Source organism: Acinonyx jubatus, chromosome D4, assembly GCF_027475565.1.
Source record: "Acinonyx jubatus isolate Ajub_Pintada_27869175 chromosome D4, VMU_Ajub_asm_v1.0, whole genome shotgun sequence".
Lineage (NCBI taxonomy): Eukaryota > Metazoa > Chordata > Mammalia > Carnivora > Felidae > Acinonyx > Acinonyx jubatus.
The window spans coordinates 85,188,129-85,208,619 of record NC_069391.1 but is presented as its reverse complement, the minus strand read 5'-3'; the positions used below and the strand labels follow the sequence as shown (position 1 = coordinate 85,208,619).

At 41.0% G+C, this 20,491-nt stretch overlaps 1 protein-coding gene across 10 annotated transcripts in view; it reads left to right on the top strand.

Moving 5' to 3' along the window:
- RFX3 (regulatory factor X3) overlaps positions 1-20,491 on the top strand; it is a 287,861-nt gene that overhangs the window by 29,868 nt on the left and 237,502 nt on the right. The window contains exons 1-2 of one of the 10 annotated variants that reach the window (XM_027041120.2): positions 4,474-7,118; positions 20,232-20,305. The exons of 7 other annotated variants lie outside the window; for them this stretch is intronic. In XM_027041120.2, coding sequence (XP_026896921.1) covers positions 20,272-20,305 — 34 coding nt within the window. In that variant the 5' untranslated portion in view covers positions 4,474-7,118; positions 20,232-20,271. Of the gene's footprint in view, positions 1-4,473; positions 7,119-20,231; positions 20,306-20,491 lie in introns of those variants that run through there. 2 more of the 10 variants (XM_027041121.2, XM_027041123.2) reach the window with 2 other exon arrangements.

The window sequence follows — 20,491 nt, the reverse complement described above, 5'->3', positions numbered from 1 at the left end:
TTTAAAGGTGGCAAGAGCAGCAACTGATAGGAACAGTATGTCCGTCCAGACAGATGAAATACTTATTCCCTGCACAAAAGGTAGAATTTAAAGAATAGAGCACGTTTATTCATCTTGGTAAATGTGTACAGCGATCTTTACATCCTGTAAACATTTAAGCCTCTCTTCAAGTTCTTCTTGCGTGTAAAGAACTGTAAGAGCAGACAGAAGTGCCCAAGCTTGTGTTAACACTTGACGTTGTTGATCTAGGAGACCTGAAAATGAATATCAGCTTCTGTTGAGAAGTAAGGCAACAGTGGAGTCCCATAAACACCTGATCACTCCCTTTTGGTCTAGCCCTAAAAAATGTTCAACGTGCTCACCATTGATTTATAAAATCGAGTTTAAGTTTTCACGTATACTGTCGTTGCTAAAGAGACCGTAAGGCATTTAATATAATGAGAAGATAGTATTTTCAGAAGAATAGAAGTGGCTTTGAAATATAATGGTTTGAAGTAGCTAGTGGGATTAAACTGGTTTAGGCAATGGCTATCCTATTTCAATTCTTTGAAGAAGGTAATTTCAGCCTTAGCTTAAGGAGAGGAGGCGGAACAGAACGTGCTTAATGCTTAATGTTGCCTTGATATTTTAAGAGGGAGAATACTGAGCGACTGTGATACTTAGAGGCAGGGGGAAATAGCACTTAAGGTTACACAGCTACAGTCTTTTTTTATTTTATTTTTTTTTAACGTTTACTTATTATTGAGAGACAGACACAGAGTGTGAGCACGGGAGGGGCCGAGAGTTGCAGAGACAGAATCTGAAGCAGGCTCCAGGCTCTGAGCTGTCGGCACAGAGCCCGATGCGGGCTCAAACCCGTGAACCGTGAGATCATGACCTGAGCTGAAGTTGGACACTTAACCGACTGAGCCACCCAGGCGTCCCTACACAGCTACAGTCTTTTAGACAAAACCACCAGCTGTTACTGGTAGTTTGGTGATTTTAAAACAGTGAATTTTTTTTTTCCTGAGCATGATTTATGTGCTTATATTGTTTTTTTTTTTTTTTAAGTTCTATTTATTTTGAGAGACAGAGCAGAGAAGGGGCAGAGAGGGGGAGAGAGAATCCTGAGCAGTCTCCATGCTGTCAGTGCAGAGCCTGATACAAGGCTCAAACTCATGATACAGGGCTTGAACTCATGAGCCATGAGATCATCTTCAGGTTTTAAATTTCAGAGCCAAATGAAATACAATTCTGTTCTGACAGAAGCCGGTGTTTTGACATCCACGAATATGTAACTCTGACTTATCTTGTATATAAGGTACAATTGTCCACTTGTAAAAATGTAGAACATAATTGTACCTTTTATGTTTAATTGAATATTATGTCCAGCTCAGTGAAGATTCATACATTAGCTTCATAAATACTCTCTTTGCATAGAAGTTTTTCTCCTACAAATGAAGAAGTTTTCACTTGCTCTTTTTCATGTTATCTTTTTTTCCCCTTGAGATTCTTACTGCTTTGAGTTGTTGAATTGGGGAGCTATAGTATGTGTACATACACATTTATATACATGTGTATGTAAATATACACACATACGTATGGAATAGCATACACTTGCTTTTCAGTACAGTCTCAAGTTAGAATTACTCATATGGAGATAATTGCTAGGTGAGAAAACTAAACTGCAAGACTAGTCTAAACTCTCACTATTGGTAACGTCTTTTCACATGAACGTGTTTTCTGCAAACTGTATACTGTACATAAATGCTGCTCTACATGTGAACAGAGGACACCTAGGGTCACCAACCCCAGGAGGTCCTTCCTCTTAAAACCATGTGTATGTGAGGCTGCATTTTCTTAATATACTCAACCCAGATGGCAGATTGAGTGGAGAAGTCTACGTGAGAAGCCAATCGTCTTCTTGTTTAGTTTTTTAGTTTTTTATTTTAATGTTTTTATTTTTCAGAGAGAGAGAGAGTGTAAGCAGGGGAGGGGCAGAGATGGTGGGGGGTGGGGGACGACAGAGGACCTGAAGCGGGCTCCATGTTGACAGCAGAGAGCCTGAGGCAGGGCTCAAACTCACAAACCATGAGATCATGACCTGACCCGAAGTCGGAGAGGTGCCCTGGGAAGCCAGTTGTCTTCTATTGAGCAAGATGTTAAAAGAAATTTATAAAAACAGAAAACAATGCCACTGTTCTCGTTAATTCATTAATGTTTTTTTCTTTGGGAAAATTTAGGTATACTTCATAAACATGTTTATGTTAAGATGTAATGGTTTTATTGTCACTTTCAAATTAATACTGCTTTTCTACTTTATTTTCTAATATACTGACTGGATAGACATAGCTGGTGACGTACCAAAGCTTATTATTACTAGCTGGAGAGAGTCAACATGGCCCATCTCCTCTTAACTCCGCATTCCACATTCAGTTGTTACATTGCTAGCTTGAAATGAGTCATGTTGGGAGTATTTACACTATGGAAATGAGCAAAAGCTACAAATCTGGCTCTTTTGAGGGGTCGGAAGGGGAGCTGACAGACATTTATCAGTGCCCCACCAGACAGAACACACAGAAACAAAAGTCCTTTGGGGGTCTCAAAAAAAAATTTAAGACCTAAGTGGGTTCCAGGACCAAAAAGTCTGCTTACTAGAAAAGAACTGGTTTTTATTACTTTACTATGCAACTTCACACCAACGTCCATGCTAATGTGTGATCAAAGCAGATTTTTAGCCAGGTGCTGTGCCTTTGGAGGCACTTTACCCGTCTCTCCTATGCTGCCTTCCAACGAGAATAACTCCATGAAGCGATTTGAAGTCTATAAAGAGCCCTGTCCTTTGTGGTTCCCCCCGTGACGAGCACACAGCTTAGTTACCTGTTGACTGATTCGAGACCATCAGTACTATGGTGACTCAGAAAAATGGAGACAAGGTTCTGGTCTGGAATAATTTTAGAGAAGTCTTCCGGAAGGAGGGTGGACATGAGATGCATCTTGAAGGGTGTATGGGTGTATTGCCGTGAGGAAGGAGTTCAGCACGTACTAGAGGTAGAGGCACATCATCTTGGTGTGAAGAATTTTTTGGGAAATAACGAAGCAGATGGAGTGGAATGGAAAATCGGGCGAAGGATTTGGAACTTGACCGGACAGGGCGTAACCAACCAGCGTTTACTTTTACCGTGGCTCAAACGTGAAGGTGAAAATGGTGCTTTAGGGAGATTAATCTGTGTCGGGCTCTGTGCTGACAGCTCAGAGCCTGGAGCCTGCTTCGGATTCTATGTCTCCCTCTTGCTCTCTGCCCTTCCCCCACTCATGCTCTGTCTCTATCTCAAAAATAAACATTAAAAAAATTTAAAAAATAATTCTCAGATTTTTTGGTTCTCTTCTAGAATATAGTGGCAAAGGGAGGACTGGCCTTCTGTCATCTTGTCCCTGTCCTGAAGTCTGCCTCCTCCTCCCTGTCTCCTAGGCTCTTTGCTGTAACGTGTCCACGTGCCCTATTCCTTGCAAGCTATGTCTTGACTACCTCTTGGGTCTGGAGGTGGGTATGCCCGCCTCTCCATCTGCCCTGGGGCCGATAGTCCAGGGCTCTGCGAGGGGATCCGACTCCTGGAAATTTGCCAAGGCAGAGTCCAGAGGAGTCAGAGAGCATGGCCCTGGGCTGGGCAGATTTCTCATTTTATGGGGAAGATCCCAGGGAAGTGGCCCCTTTTGCCTGGGTAGTTATCCAGCGTGAATGAGATTAGCAGGATGTGGTTACTGATGAGTTGTGGGGTATGAAAAAATGAGAGTGTCAAAGGTGAAAGATCACTGGGTTGCAGGAGAGTTATAAAGCCACTGAGAAAGTTAGGACAGATGAGGAGGGCCCTGAGTAACCGTTTTGCGCACCGTTGTATCCTGTGGCACCAAATCAGCTTCTAGCACCTTACCAAGTGCATGGTTGCGACTCAGTAAGTGTTGAAGGGCAAGATGAAGATACTTGAAAAGCTGCGCCAGTGGCGTGAGAAAAAAGGCATTATAGAATAAAGAAGGAAAATAAGTTCTTGCGGGGCCAGTGTAAGAGCTTTGAGGGAGGAAGCGTTTTGCTGTGCTTGGCGTGGTAGTGTGCAAGCTAGTTGTGTGTGGGGACTGTGCACATCTAATACTGGTACGGGTGGGACCTAGTGTAGTTGCCATTCTTTCTTAAACGGATAATTGAATAATGTTATATGAGAACAGCTTTTAAGAAACGAATTGGATTTTAAGTTTAAAATAACCCGTGGCGGGGCGCCTGGGTGGCACAGTCGGTTAAGCGTCCGACTTCAGCCAGGTCACGATCTCGCGGTCTGTGAGTTCGAGCCCCGCGTCAGGCTCTGGGCTGATGGCTCAGAGCCTGGAGCCTGTTTCCGATTCTGTGTCTCCCTCTCTCTCTGCCCCTCCCCCGTTCATGCTCTGTCTCTCTCTGTCCCAAAAATAAAAATAAAACGTTGAAAAAAAATTTTTTTTAAAAATTAAAAAAAATAAAATAAAATGACCCGTGGCAAACACAAATTTGCACCATCAGTGAACTGTGATGGTGGTCAAGGAACCTGAGACCGTTCCAGAAATGAAGAGATTCTGCGCAGTGGTGTTCGTATCAGATGGGGTGGTGAAAGGTGTTCAGGCCGGACGTTATGCTTGTAACCTGTTTGGAGGAGGGTAGAGGACACTGATTAACTGTAGATTAGCCACCGAAAAAGTTAGGTATAAGGGAGGGTGGTTGGAGAAAAAAAAAACTTGAAGGAGCTGGGAGAGTTATCTTAGAAACATCTAATTGTGGCTGTGTAACAGTCCTAGTTCTTTTGTTCAAACTTGTTTCAAAGTATGGTCTAGTCACTTAGTTGACGATAACTATACAATACCTCAGGTCAGAAAATATTCTGTATTTCATAATGACGATAAAGTAACAGGAAAGTCTGATAATAGCGTTAAAATTGCCAAGTTCTTTTTGAGAACTCTGGTGTGTTAATTAGTGTAGATGATTGCACTTTGGCTGTATCTGACTCGTCATCGACTAAATACACAGCAAACACCTGTGATTATTTTAGTGATCCTTGTCTCGTTCAAGTAACCCCAAATATGTGTATTTAGACTGTTGCCTGTTCATATAGACTCAGCTGTGCCTGTTTTCTGTGTTATTTTTCTAAGTTTAATGGGCCCACATAAAAATTTATGGTAACTGTCACTTAAAGTCATCTTTACCCTCAAAGAAAAAAAGAAAACAAACAAAGCTAGATCACCCCAGGTAGCTCTGATGCTGTTTATAGTGACTAAGTGATCAGATATATTCTGTACTAAGTTGATCTCTGATCCCATGGGTCAAATTTAGGGTAAAAAAAAGCATGAACGTATATAATAAGCAAGTACACTTAAGTACATGTTTGTATTGCTAAAATTTATTAGCAAATAAAAATCATTAGTATAAAAGCGATCTTGCTTGTTCTCTGCTGAACCGAAGATTTCTTTTTAAAATTTTCATAAGACTGAATAATCATGCATTTCTTATTAATTTTTGTAGCTTTCTGATCTGCTTATGTATTGTTTTTGCTTGTTTATTTTTAAGAAACAAATCTTATTATTACTAAAAATTTTTAAAAATGTTTTTAATGTTTATTTTTGAGAGAGAGAGAGACAAAGTGTGAGTGGCAGGCTGATGTCTCAAATTGTTTGGTCTCTTGTCTTCACAATTTAGAAGAGCAGATTCTTTCAAAGAATCCTTCTCTCCATTATTTTTCCTCGCTTATATTTTCTTGATTATTAGAGTAATATGTTTATTCTTTGACAGAAGTTGTCTCTCCTTCCCTGTCAAGTCAAAAGAATTTCTTTTTCGACTACAATAGGAAACCCAAACAGAGAGGCAGTCATGCAAAGAGATGCTTTGAAAATAATTCAGTTACATGGCAATTAATATTTATCCACAGATTCAGTAATATGAAACGACCACATAGCTTGTGTACGTCAAAGAGTTCATTTTTAATGTTAACCTGATTCTCTTTGCTTTTAATATTTTAGGCCACTTGGTCATTCTGGCATTTCATGGTAGAGAATACATTGAGTTTGGCTCATGGAAAGAATATGAGGTAATTGATCACATGTTCTCTATAAAGTATGCACTATAGGTACACAAAGCAGAGTATTGTAATGTATCTAATATAGGGTCTCATGTACAAAATTTTTTGAGAGCTATTTTTATATATAAGATTTTGAGATAGGTTTTTTTCTGTCTTGATAGTTGGCAACGGTTAACATCGTGAGGAACTTTATTTTCTTTCACAGCTTGCATGTGTTTAAGACATGATAGTGTTAAACTCTTCTTCACATCGTTATGTAGTTAAAGTTATTTCGTATTTTAATTTTTTATTTTTGTAGTGAGCTCTGTGCCCAACATGGGGCTTGAACTCACGATCCCGAAATCAAGAGTTGTAGGCTCTACTGCCTGAGCCAGCCAGGTGCCCCTGGTTATAGTTATTTTTAAGTGTTTTGGATAGCTTAGCTTTCTGTGGGGCTCTGGAAACCACAGGAGAACCCCTCCCTCCCACCTGTCTCCCCAACATGCCCTAAGTAGGATTAAAGGCATCCTGCGCTGAAAATGTGTAAGACATTGTAAGAAAGACCATCAGAGCCCCTGTAATGTGAAATTCTGGGGGCTGCTCAGGGTGCTTTACTGAGAGCGTAAATATGAGACTGTTGAGTTAGTCTTTTCCCACCTTTTGTACCCACGTGTCGCCCTGCGTGATGTCTAGGTGTGGCATTCCAAAATGACAGTCAACTAAAATGCAACTGAATGCCACATGCATTTCTATTGTTGTTTCACAGATTGTCAAACGTGAAGCCCGTGTCACAGTAAATTCAAATTAAAGAGAGTAAACTATAGCAGCTATTCTTACGAGATCCAGCCCGTGACATGGCGGCAGGTGGGTCAGTGGACGTGAACTATTCGGTAGAGTAATTGGCTAACGTGCTGCTGATGTCATAATTCTCCTACTCAATAATGGGCTAGTTATGCCGGAAGGCGCAGCAGTTTGGTGTGGGGACTTCTGCTTCCAGTACAACAGCACTTGAAAGAGAGGCCTTCCATTGGTGTTCAGAAAGGAGCAAGGAGCAGGGGTAGGGGTCAGGTGAGTTGGGGGGGGAGCACCAGAGGGATAGGCGTAGAGCTGTGCCTCATTGTTGGTCTTTGAGGTTATGTGTGCACCCAAGTTACTTTCTCACTTTTCCGCATAGTTGAAATGCAATTGCCAGCCCATTCAGTATGATAAAACATTGCTATTTTAGCATTTCTTCAATATTCAGCTCCTGTGGGAAGATAATCACACAATCTACTGGTTAAGAGACTTAACCAAGATTCAAGAAAAATAAGCTGGAGCTCTATCCTTCATCTCAAACCTGTGCGTTTATAAAAGTTTTCCACAGGGTGCACCAATATTTTATTTATGGATATAAATATACTTTCCAATATTTTATTTATGGATATAAGGCTGCAAGAAGGAGACAATGGTTTTGTGTCTAAGACCTTAGTAACATGATCTGTAGCAAAAAACCACGCATTTATGTATAGGAATTGTAATTTAAGAGCTATTGTAATCTTTACACAGATAGTATGTTTGAGAGAGTACCGACTCTGAAATAGCTTCTCTAGGAAGTCTTACAACTTTATCGTTTCTCAAACTGTGTGAGTTGTCTGTAGGAAACACGTGAATAGGATACATTTTTTCCCTATTACTTGACGTTCATGATTGAGTACATCTGATCGGAACATTGATCTCACACCTACCAATTGCAAAAGCTAGCCTGGGTCTGGAGAACGGGCTTCCATAGCATAGTGCTACTAAAAGTGCTTACAGATAGTGTTTGTTAAAAACAGCTTAGCGGACATTTAAAGTAACCACTAGGTGTGTCGGTGGAGCCCTTCCCTTGGGCAAGGTAGTGGGAGACGAACTTACCTTGAGTTATCCTGAGAAGCAGTGGAGAACAATTCTTAATGTGCCTGTTGGTCCCACTTCTTTCCTTTGAATCCAATTTTTGGACCTTCTTTCACTCAGATAACGCTGAGTGTCTTTGTTGTATGTGAAATGAGGCAATTGTCTTGGGAGGGGGAGTGGTAGGAAGGAAAAATGTTTGTTTTTATATTATAACATAGCTTGTAAGACAGTAATTATAATATAATACATGTCGTATAATAATATAATAGTATATGTAATAATTACATGCAGTATATAATATATGCTTTACTTAGCAGATCACACCTTACAAACTTGTTTTGTGTGGTCAGCATCTTATTTAATTTATCTCAACTTGTCCATTGTATGGGGTGGGGGTTGTCTCCTTGCTATGGGTGTGGAAACTAAGATTTATAGAGGTTAAGAAACACCTTGGAAGGTTCCAGAGCTAGTAGATAGACAATCTGGAATTTGAACCCAGATCTTGTGACTCTTCTTCTGTTGTTATCCACTGTGTTAGTAATTTTCACATTATACTTTCTGGTCAAAAAGTTCTTCAGGAGCCATGCTTGGGAATGGTGGTGGCCTGAAAGGCAGGTGCATTAGAAGATCGGGCTTTACAGCTCCTGCTCTGCACTGGTTCCCTCTGTGCAAGGACTGTAAATTAGAACCACGAACTGTGCCTCTCGTGGATCGAGGTTACATACCTCTTTTCCTATTGGCATTGTGGAGATAGAAACACAGATTAGCCTCTTGGCATTTTTCTTTACGTCTGTTTCTCCTCCACCAGTACTTACTGAATTAACATAGCACACAGGATACACTTTTTACCAGGGCCAATCAGAATTGGTTTTAAAATAGTAGGATAGTTTTGGGGGCGCCTGGGTGGCCCAGTCGGTTGAGCGTCCAACTTCAGACCAGGTCATGATCTCACGGTTTGTGGGTCTGAGCCCTGCTTCATGCTTTTACTGCTGTCAGTGCAAGGCCCGCTTGGGATCCTCTGTCCCACTCCCTCCGCCCCTACCATACTCGCGTGCACTCTCTCTCAAAAATAAACATTAAAAAAAGTACAATAGGATAGTTTCAAAAATAGAAAAATTTATTAAAAACCCAAATGCAGACTGTCCGTATTAATTATATCTTGTCCATAAAGTGACAGTGATAAGCGTTATCAGTTTTTATACAATTTAAAATATTGAATGTATTTCATAACCCCAAGTCTGGCAGTTAAGTACAGTGGCTCTTAAAAGTGGTTTCCATTAGTTACTGTGTGTGTATAGAGCCTTGAAAATTCTAGGGTATAGTAGCATTTATAGTAGTAACAGTGTTAATAGTATCAAAGCACAGTTCCTTCATCATATAGCATTCTAGAGTCTTTGACAATAATAGATTCCAAATACGTTTCCATCTTCCTCAAGTATGCACTTAAACCTTACTGTAACAGCCTATGCAATTACCTATCTGCAAATAAAAAATAAATCCCCTCAGTGGTCCACCCAAGACGTCATGAAATTTAATAACGGTTAAAAGTTAATCACACAAATTCAAGATGAGGCTAATTGTTTAGACTCAAATCATAGCATTCCACAAATTGAAAATAGGTCAACAGTTTTGTACTTTTAAAAATGAGCATGACTCTGGAGTATTTTTTTTAAAGCTTAAGTCATTGAGCTCTTAGTTTACTAAACTGAACACTTTAATAATGTTCCATTATTTTCCCCAAAGCTCATTAGGGACGCAGAACAATTGGAGAGATACTGGAAAGGGCAGCATGAATGAGCATGGGCATTGACAGGAGGGAGGAAAGGTTCGAGTCACCGAAGTCACTTGTTTAGTTTACGGGAAGAAGGGGGAGAAAGACCTTGAAATCTGTCTTGAAATATATTTGTACTTTTTAATTTGTGCTGCAAACTTTCAGCTAAAAGTAAAATGACAGGTATGTTAGTGCCTTAAGTCGTCTCCTTGAAAGTCAGACCCAAGTAGAATGAGCTGAAATTCTAGAAAGGGTGATTCTAATTTGTCATAAAGAAGACCCTCTTGAAAAGATCATTAAACTCTAACGTGGCAATAGAAGGATATTTGGGAGGTCATACCCCATAAAAATCTTTATGACCAGAACGGTGATTCAACTAAGTATATGTTTTATCCTTAAAATCTCTACCAAGCTGGAGGTTCTTTGATTATAATTATGCTGCTGATTGGAACAATGCAATACGTATGTAAATATGCTCTTAACACTAAAGACAGTGCCTGAAATTTATGGAGATCCCCTTAGTGTTTGAGAGACAAGATCAAATCGTAAGTACATTTTCAATTTGGGATCATAGAAAGAACGACAATGTCTTTACTCTGAGAGATGATATAAGTCCCACATTATTGCATGCACTTTGAAAATATCTGGTAAAGAATACAAAAGAAGGCAAGAGTCAAGAAAGTGAGGATGCCGCTCTCTCCTTTGGTAAGGGGGGGGGGGGGTCTAGTCCCAAGTAGCCTGTGGGGTTTTGAGTTAGTCTCACTTGAGTTTGAATCATGGTTTACCCACCTACCAATTCAATATTCTTATTAATATGAGGAGAGTGACGTTCGCCTTGTAACTGTGAAAATAAATCAAAGATACATGGCACCAAGCGGTGCTTAACAAGTGATAGTTCCCTTCATTCTCTCCGTTGACTCTTACGTCTCTAGGAGTTTGGATCAGGAAAACCAATAGAACAGGGAGGGGAGAAGGGGGTAAACTGAACTTCCCTCGTTTGGGAGGTGGGTTCAACATACTTCTTGCACTTACCATTTAACTTCTCAAATTTTGCTATAATCCTGCCATGCTCGATAAGAACTTCACTGCTTTTTTAATTTTAATCTTTTACACTAAGGAGAAACCGGGGTTTTTTTGGCCCTGCCTGAAGCAAAATCTTCAATATCAGACCCGCTTATAGGAAGAACGCTGTTTAGAGTTGCAAGTAGGAAACCACATGTGAGGCAGAAATTATTAAGTATCTTCAGATCTTACCTCCTGGAGAAACTGCCTTTTATCAAAAGGAAGTAAATGTTTACTTAAGAGGTCAGTGTTTCAGATGCATTATTTTCTTGCAATTTAGGGGCAGTAAATTGTCATTTTGTTTTATTTTAATTAGCATAATTGTCTTCAGTTACCTCCTGACCTGTACTTACCCCTGTATCACCCCCCCTCCCCTGCCCAGCCTGGCCCCCAGCTAACACAAGTCAGCCGAATCCCTTAAGCCACCTTGCATCACCTGGTATCTCATTTAGTAACTAGTTAACATTTTAGAGCAATGACCAATACGAAGTGCTACCTGTATGTCAGGCACTGGGGTAAGTAACTTCTGTGTATAATAACTTAATCCTCATGTTATCTCTTTGAGGGAAGTAGGTACTACAGATCCGTGATCCCTAATACGCACTTCTGGATTTCCACAGGCTCTGAAAATCACCAGTTTCCCTAAGTTTGTGGGAAAGCTAATTTAGCTGCAGAACCTGAGCTGAATGAGATAAGGCTCCTTAAGGGTCTTTATTTATCCCACAAATGGGACATTCATCTTTTTAGCGACGGAAACATTAATGTGTCTGATTATATGTTGCTGCCCTAGACACGCCTGGGGTGTTACATGTATATGATACTACTTTCCAAAGTTACAAAAAAGATTCCGAGTCATGTGACCTATCTGGCCCAGGGGCTTAGCATGGGGGGTTGTGAACCCGTTTCATTATGCCACTTTGTAAATTTTTTTTTAATGTTTATTTCTGAGAGAGAGAGAGACAGACAGAATGCAAGCTGGGGAAGGGCAGAGAGAGAGGGAAACACAGAATCCAAAGTAGGCTCCAGGCTCTGGGCTGTCAGCGCAGAGCCCGATGCGGGGCCCGAACCCATGAATCGTGAGATCATGACCTGAGCCGAAGTCGGACGCTTAACCAGCTGAGCCACCCAGGCTCCCCTTATTATGCCACTTTATAGATGAGAAGGCTGATCTTCGAAGATGTGAAGGAAACTGCCAAGGTTTGAATGGTATGTTAAGAGGTGAAGTAACTGCTCAGGTAATGCGTGGCAAAACCACAGTTAAAGGCCACAGTCTTACTCTGAAGCCACATGCTTTTTGCTGTCCGCTTGCCAAGGCAAGATTGAGCTCGGTTGGCACCCGTGTGTGTGTCTTGAGTTGACAGAATTGCTGATCTTTGCTCACAGAGGAAGACCTATATCTGGCTATCTATGGTGGAAGATAATCCTCGTATCGTCTGTATTTGGGTGTGGCCTGTTAGGCTTTTTTCTGCATGTTTTGGGTACAGACGTGTCTCATCGTAGAATTTCCCTGAGTGTAATGGATCCTAGCCACAAAAGTCTGACTCAGGTCACAGTGGGTCTGGCTTCTCCATTGTCACTCCTCGTTATTTTATGTTATTTGTATCTCAGTGCTGGCAGTTGCTTGTTTTAGCTGTATTCGACAAATAATTATTTAATGCCTGCTGTGTAGTAGGCTAGAAATATAACATTGCACAAGAAAATCATTGGTCCCTCAACAGGGACACTGTTGTCCTTGTCAACGGGACAGTTCTTGGTGGGGTACCCTGTGTTGCAGCATGTTTTGGCATCTGTGGGCCAAAATGGCATTAGAACCTCTCCCCCACCCCAGTCATGTGACAACCAAAACGGCCCCCAGAGTTTCCAAAGTTCCCTGGTGGAGGACAGGGTGGTATATCTGGATGATACTCAGACTCTCAGCCCTGAGGATAGTGGCTGGCCACTTGCCCATCTACTGTCCAAGTCGAAGAATCGATCTTAAGCATTTCTTTTTTTCTAGAATCCTGGCTTCGTGCAAAGTGAACAGAACAGAAATCTACAAAGCAAATAACTACACTGCTTCCACTTGGGCACAAGGGCTGAACTGAGAAGCAAGATTAGTTGTGGATAATCTTAGCCATGGCTAATTGAGACCTCTCATTATACTGTGTAAATAACGAGGATAAGGTATTAAGCTCCCAAGTTAATATACCAAGCGATGGTGTTCTTCTTTGAACTGTAGAATCAAATCAGCCCAGGACTTTACATATGCAAGTTATTTATCAGACACATAATGCAGTACACTTATGCTTGCTTCATTGCCGCTCCACTTTTCTCTTTTAAGTGACGTTTTAAAAGAAATTACAAATCCTAAATAATTTGCGAGTGGAAGCAGTCCTGTGAAGGCTGTACGAGTCTTCATTTGTCATTTGAAAGAGGAATACGTGGAAATTTTCATTCAGTATCCACATCAACTGCTTTTTAATCAGTATTTTATCGTAAAAGTAATAATGGCTGAAAGTTAACAACCTCAAGCTAATGATGGTTGAGATTATTTTAAATGAAAATTATTTTATTGTGTTGTGGCTATAAAAATTATACATGCTTAATGTAAAACATTCAGAAAATACGGAAAGTTACAAAGAGGAAACGAAAAAAGAATCACCATTCTGTTCAAAGATGACATCCCACGTGCTCACAAGATTACTGTCCTGTCTTCTCAGGATTTGTCTCTTAGCGAGTGCATCTGGCATTCTTGGGCATACTTCTCACACATGCGCGTGCCCTCTCTCCCTTCACACACAAAAATATGTGCCCTTCCTCTCAAAAATTGGGTCCTACAGTTTGTTTTTTTAACTTGGACACTCCTATCAACATTTTTTTTCGTGGTAAATAACATGTTGGTGCCGTTGTATGAATGTTACCGATTTAGTTAAGTGGTTCTCTAGTGGTTGAGGTGGCACCCTATGGTTTGGTGCTACGATGAATTGTTGTATATACATCTTTGTGCAACATCCAGTTAATTCCTTTACATGAGTTGTGAGGGATGGAACTACTGGGCGAACGGCTGGGTGTGTACTGAATGGGTTTTGAACCACCAGCTTGCTCTCTAGAAAGCTCATGCCATTGTGTACTCTCAAGAAGAGTGTTGTTGTTTTGTTTTTTTAAGAAGAGTGTTTTCATGTTTTGTTTCTTTGCGTGCTCTCTACACGATGATTAATCTTTGTAATTTTTTTTTTGTATTTTCGTCAATCCTGTAGTTGAAAAATGTCTCCCTTGGATTTGCATTCCTTTGATAACTAATGACAAAAAAAACCTTTTTTAAAGTATATTTGCTAGTCAGATCTTTTGTTGATGGCTCATTTGTATTGTTAGCCCATTTTCCTGCCGGGCATTGTCTTTTCTTCCTCTTTTAAATTTCAAGGTCTTTTCATAACTCTAAGGATGTAGATCTTTATTGGTCATACTGTACATATTTTGCCATTTAAAAACATTTGCTGTTTTGGTGGGGTTTGTTTTCGAGACATTTTGGTATGTAAATGTGTCACTTTTTTTCCCATTTGGTACTCCCACATTATAATAAGGCCATTATTACTCATAATGTCTCAGTAGATGGATTGAAGATTAGAGCTTTAAAAAAATGAAGCTACTTTTCAGATGGGAAGCCACGAGGAAGGTGATCAGTTTTTTCTGTTAATTAGATATGTTTGCTGTGATTACAATTTCAGTAGCTGTATGTAAAAACAGAGATTGTGAGAGGGAGATACTTTGATGTAGTTGAAAGACTTACTTGAAAGCCAGATAGCCCTAGCTTTGTTTTTAATTTAGACAGCAGGTATATATCATGTGCCTATTATACTTTAAACATTTATAATAGATTTTTCACGTGCTAGTTGGGTGACCATGGGCTTTTGTTTATTTGTAAAAGGGGAATAATAACCTACCTTGTTGTTATTTTAAGGGTCATAGTTCACCTAACAGCACCTGACGTGTAATTAGATAACAATAAACCACAGTCAGTATGAGTGTTGTTACTCTTTATAAGTAACACAATATAACCTAATTTTAGCCCATTGTGACGTGTTGTATCATTGCTGTGGTGGTAGTTTGGCATATGGGGTAATTAACTGTGATTATTATAATTTTATTAACAGAATGGAGCCTAGCTGGGTTGACAATACATAGGATCCTGTCATTTGACATTCTGGTTTTTGACGTCCCTTCTCATCTCTTGTCTTATTTGTCCTCTCTAGTCTTACTGTAGGATGGGCAGGGCCCGTGTAATTTTTCATTTTACACTTGAGGAGATGAGGCTGTGAGAGAATGGTTGAGTTGTCCCAGGTTGTGTGGCTTGTGAGTGATTAATTAGGTTTCTATTTCCCTCCTACCCATAATTAAGATTCTCAGTGAACCCAGATTGACCCTCAGTGTGGGGAGGAACAGAGAATGGAATCTAACTGCCCAGCCTTCATTTAGCTTCGCCATTTTCTAGTTCCTGTGGCCGCTCCTGTTCCAGCCACCTGGAAGTGGCCGAAACATTTCCAGTGTCTGTTGGGTCGATGGCGGTTACGGTGAACCACGCCTCTGGGTATTCCCACGCTTGGGAAGTCCTTTTCCTTTCAGCCTGGGCTGAACCGGTAGCTTGCTTTGACCAATAGAATGTGACAGAATGAAAGCTTTTCCGGGTCTGGACATAAGCCTTAAGAAGGCCAGGTAGCTTTTGTTTTTGGGTTTTTTGGGGCGCCTGAACCATCATGGAAGATTCTTGGTTACCTTCCTGGAGAGACTGTGTGCAAAAGAGGCCACGTGGGGGGAGAGGGGCCCTCAGACGACATGGAGAGAGAAGTCTAGTCGTGCTGGTATTCTGGCCGAGCCCTGTTCCCACCTGTCGGTGGAAAGCAGTCGTGCAAGGGATCGCCGTGCAAGGGATCGCCGGCACGATTAGCTGGAGAGCTGCCTCGCCGAGCCCAACCCAGGTTGCAGAATTAGGAGCAAATAAAATGTCTTTTTTGTTTGTTTGTTTTGAGCGGTAGGTTTTGGGGTAGTTGATTAAACAGCAGTAAGAAGAACAAAAGAAGGAGCACCTGACGCAGTGGGTAGGGCATATATGACTCTTGATCTTGGGGTTGCAAGTTTGAGCCCCACGCTGAGTGTAGAGGTTACTTAGAAATAAAATCTTAAAGAAGAGCTAAGGAAAAATAGGAAAAGAATGGTTTTGAAAATAAAAGTTTTTGCTAAAGCATGTTTACTTTTTGGGGGCCTGTTTTGATGGTTTTGGACTTTCCCTGGCTTGCCAATACCAGGCCGTGCTAAAGGGAGATAATAGGAATGAATCACTCTTCCTTTCAAGGAGCTCGTCTTGCTGTGTCCTGACTACATGGGTCTGGCTGATACTTGGGTGATTCTGAGGTAAGCGTGATTTTTCTGTGCGGAGGTTCTCTAGAGAAACCTCAGGAGATAAGGTCCCTTCCCGTGTGCAGGTCCCTGGTTTCTCTTCTCTGCTGCGTTTCCTGCTCCCACTCTCTGTGGCTCTTTTTATCCCTGTCGGAACTGAATTGGAATTGGCCTGGGTCAGCCAAGTGGGACCTGACGGGGTAGCCTTTTTCTTCCTCACGTGAACTTGTTCCTGTTCTCCAAAAAGGACCTGGGAGGCCTTTGGGGCCAAGAGAGGATAAGACCAGGGACCATCTTTATTTTCAGTCCTTGCATGTGTTATTAAACAGGAAAGATTCAGTACGGCGAGATATTGTCTGTGCAGTTTAATCCCTCTCAGATCAGTTTCTCTTCTATTTGTTGTAATATAGATTTTTTTTTTCTTAAGTTTCCACCAGATAAAGAATTGGTGACCTAAAAAGGTATAATTTTTTAAGCAATTTGTTTTGGTTAAAATGCTTTTTTGTCTTAAAAACTACGCGAAACTAGATTTAAAATATCACAGAGTTGATTGGCTTCCACATTGGTCGGAGTGAGGCCCTCCGTGCACTTGATCTCTGTCTACGACAGAGCAAAACAAAATAACAGCAAAACAACTGTTTTGCTACGACAGCAAAAACAGCCCAAGTGAACTCCTTCAGAATTCTGGCAGTTAACCGCAGCCAGCGAATGCACCGCAGATCCTCCATCCGAGAGAAGAGTCCTGAAACCTGGGAGGACACCGGGGTCCGTGACGTTTTAACTCGTGCTTCCTTCCGTCTCTCCTCCTTCCCCAGCCTGGCAGCTGAGCAGAAGCAGGCAGCGTTGCACACGACGCAGAGATCTGGCCACTCCTGGAGACCCATTAAAAGCACCTTCCCCAGAGCGCGGTTCATATTTTGTCCAAACTTGCGGCTCCCTGGGAAAAGTCTATTCCCAGAGAGTGGTTGGCTATTCGATTTGACTCAGAGCTCTGCTCGGTTGGGGGGGGGGGGGGGCGGAGAGAAAGCCCCTAGGGCTTTGCTGCAGCAAAAGCAAATGTTGGCAGTGTCTCCACCGCTTAAGGCTTTTCTTTCCGTGGAGGCAAGGAATTCAGAAGGAAATCTGGGAGAATTAGCCAACTGTAGGGAACTCTGAAAAACTCCCGTCATATTCCTGGACATCTAAAAGGCTGCGCCATGTGCAAGGCTGTGCACATGTCTGTGAAAGACCTAGGAAAGCGGAGGTTCCCCTCTGACCTTGAGGCTCTGCCTAAGCAGGAAGTGAAAACTAGGGCCGTGTTATCCCCTGACAGAAGTCTGAGAGTGTGAGTTCTCACAAAGATGCCTTTGGAGACACCCAGGCGAGGCATTTAGGGAAATCTGACCAACCAGTGGCTGGCCACTGAGTTAGACAGATACACGTGTGACTCTTTGGAAGCCAGGCTTAAAAATGAAAGCAAGAACTTAAAATCTGGCAGAAAACTCTGTGGCCACACACTACAGGGACTATAGAACCTACAGAATTAGTTCATCAAAGTGCCGAATGAGCAGCACCCGAGAAAAGGACAACACCACCACGAGTGATAAAATATCTTGGAGCAGTGTGGAGGATTCTGGTACCACAGTTGTTAAAATATATTATCTAAAATGACCAGTTTTTAATGAAAAAGTGAGACGTAACAAACGGGAAAGTGTGCCATACACACGGTGGGGGGGGGGGGGGGGAGGTGGCGGTGGGTACGAAAAAGCCAAAACCAGCCAAGAGAAAAATGTCCCGATGGGAGCCCAGGTAGGGACTTCGTAGACACAGACTTTGAGCTATTGTAAATACGTTCAAAGAACTAAATGAAACCGCATCTGAAGAATTAAAGGAAAGTATGAGAATGGTATCTGACCAAAGGGAATATCCATAAACCTAGAAATTACCTAAAAAGAACCATACCAAAATTCTGGAGTTTAAAAGTACAATAAATGAACAATTCACTAGATTTGCTCAATAGCAGATAGGAGTTGGCAGAAGAAAGAATTAGTCAACTTAGTGGTTGCTCCATAGAGATGAACCAGTGTGAGGGGGAGAATGATGATAAAAATGAACAGAGCTTCAGGAGTCCTGTGGGTCACCCACCATCAAGGGTCCCAACGTATGCAAAATGGGAGGCCTAAAAGGAGAAGAACGAAAGAGGCAGAGTATTTGAAGAAATGATGGCAGAAAACTTGCCGAACTTGCTAAAAAATATTAGTCCACACATGAAAGAAACTCCGTGTACCCCAAACCCAAAGTGATCTTCACTTAGACTCGTCCTAGTTCAAATTTACAAACGTGGGAGAGAAATCTTGAAAGCAGGAAGAGAAAAATCTCATAAAAGGGATCCTCAGTAAGATGAATGGCTGACTTCTTACGAGAAACCATGGAGGCTGGAAGACATTTTCAAAGTGTTGAAAGAAAAAAAAAGACTCCCAGTTAGGAATTCTGTATCTGGCTAAAGTCTCCTTCCAAGATTCAGGAGAAAGTAAGACATTTACCAAACGAGGGGTGCCTGGGTGGCTCAGGCGGTTGAGCATTCGACTCTTAATTTCAGCTCAGGTCATATCTCAGGGCTCGTGAGTTCGAGCCCCCCCTGTTGGGCTCTGTGCTGGCCTCTTGGAGCCTGCTTGCAACTTTCTCTCCCCCTCCCCCCCGCCCCACCAAATAAATAAATAAACATTAAAAAAAAAAGACATTTATCAAACCAAACCAGCCGCCAACAACAACCACAAAGTAACAACATACCAAATCAAACAAAAAACTGGAGAATTTGTTGTTAGCAGACTTGCCTGCAAGAAATAATTAAGGAGGGTCCTTCAGGTTGGAATGAAAGAATAAGCAGTAACTACAAAGGACTAGACAGTAAACTAACCCACATGAAGAAATAAAGAGAAATGATAAAGTAACTACATAGTTATGAGACATATGCAGAAAAATACTCACAAAAGCCTTTGTCTTCATAATGTCTTTCTCCTGTTTCAAAAGGCAACTGCATAAAGCAATAATAACAATTAAAAAAAACCCCTGTATTGACAGGCTTATAACATGTAAAAGTATAGTTTGCTTATCAATAACAGTAAAAAGGAATGGAAGAAAATGGAAGTATATCTAAGGAAAGTTTTTGATTATTATTGAAATTAAGTTAATGTTAATGTTAATCCAGACTAGAATGTTTAAGGTAAAAATACTCCTTGTAATTTCCAGGGCAGCCGCTAAGAAAATAACTCAGAAAGGGGAGTGAAAGACAGACCAAGGGAAAGACCAAGAGTTGAGAAATAGATTTATGGAGCTCCAGTATACCTTTGTAGAAAAGAGATTATAACGTATAGCTTCCAGGTCAAATAACCTATTCATGTTGTTCTTAAGGAAATGTTACCAATAGAGCATATTGGTTCACGGATCCTCTTACAGGGCTTAATTTTATAATACTGTCAGGTACTTTATATCTATAGATATTTAAAACATGGTAGAAGGAAGATGCACCAAGGTGAACTCAGTGTGAAATGATTGCATTAACCCTTGGTTCTCAAGTTGTAGCTTTGTTTCCCTGGAGATGAAATGGCAAATATATGGAAATGAGAGATCCCCTTTATTTTGTCACTGAAAGCTTGGGTATGGAAAATTCAGTTCTTTTCCTTCCTCTAAATGCGGAAAAGAAAAGATGAGCAATGTCTCTGGAGAGCAGAGTAGATCTTGGGAAGATGTACCTGGAGATAAATGTACATAGGAAGGTGCTGTTGACTGGAGAAATGTTCTGGGCAGAATACTTCAGAAGCCTTGCGAGGTATTTCTATCTGCATTTTCCATATATTGTTGATTCTGTTCTCCATGGGTGCTCAGCTCACTGGAGAGCCAATCTCATCACAAGGACTGTTCGTTGTCGTGTAGAGCTGCCACAATTATAATGTATTACATATGCCTTCAGAAAATAAAACCGATGTTTAGCTTTATGGTACGAAGACAGTTTAATTATATCAAACAATACATGTAATTTCCTTATTCTGGGAAAAGTGATGAAATTGAATTTTCTTACTGTTGATTTAAACAATCACTTAAAAATGAAATTCTCAATCTGTTTTCAGTCCCAGCACAGTTGAAGAATATAGCACAGTTGCATCTGTAATGATGGCTCACTCAACTGGGAACATCTCTCTGGGTGAGAATAAGTAATATTTTTAACGACCTCCGAGTAATTCCAATGTGGCATACCTTCTCTCCACCACAGATAACACACTGAAGTCTTAGATGTCTAGAGTGTTACAGAAATTAGCGTTATTAAGAGGTTACAATGATTAAAACTGCATCTAATCTTGTGAGACTCTGGTTTTCTTAAGCAAGTTCT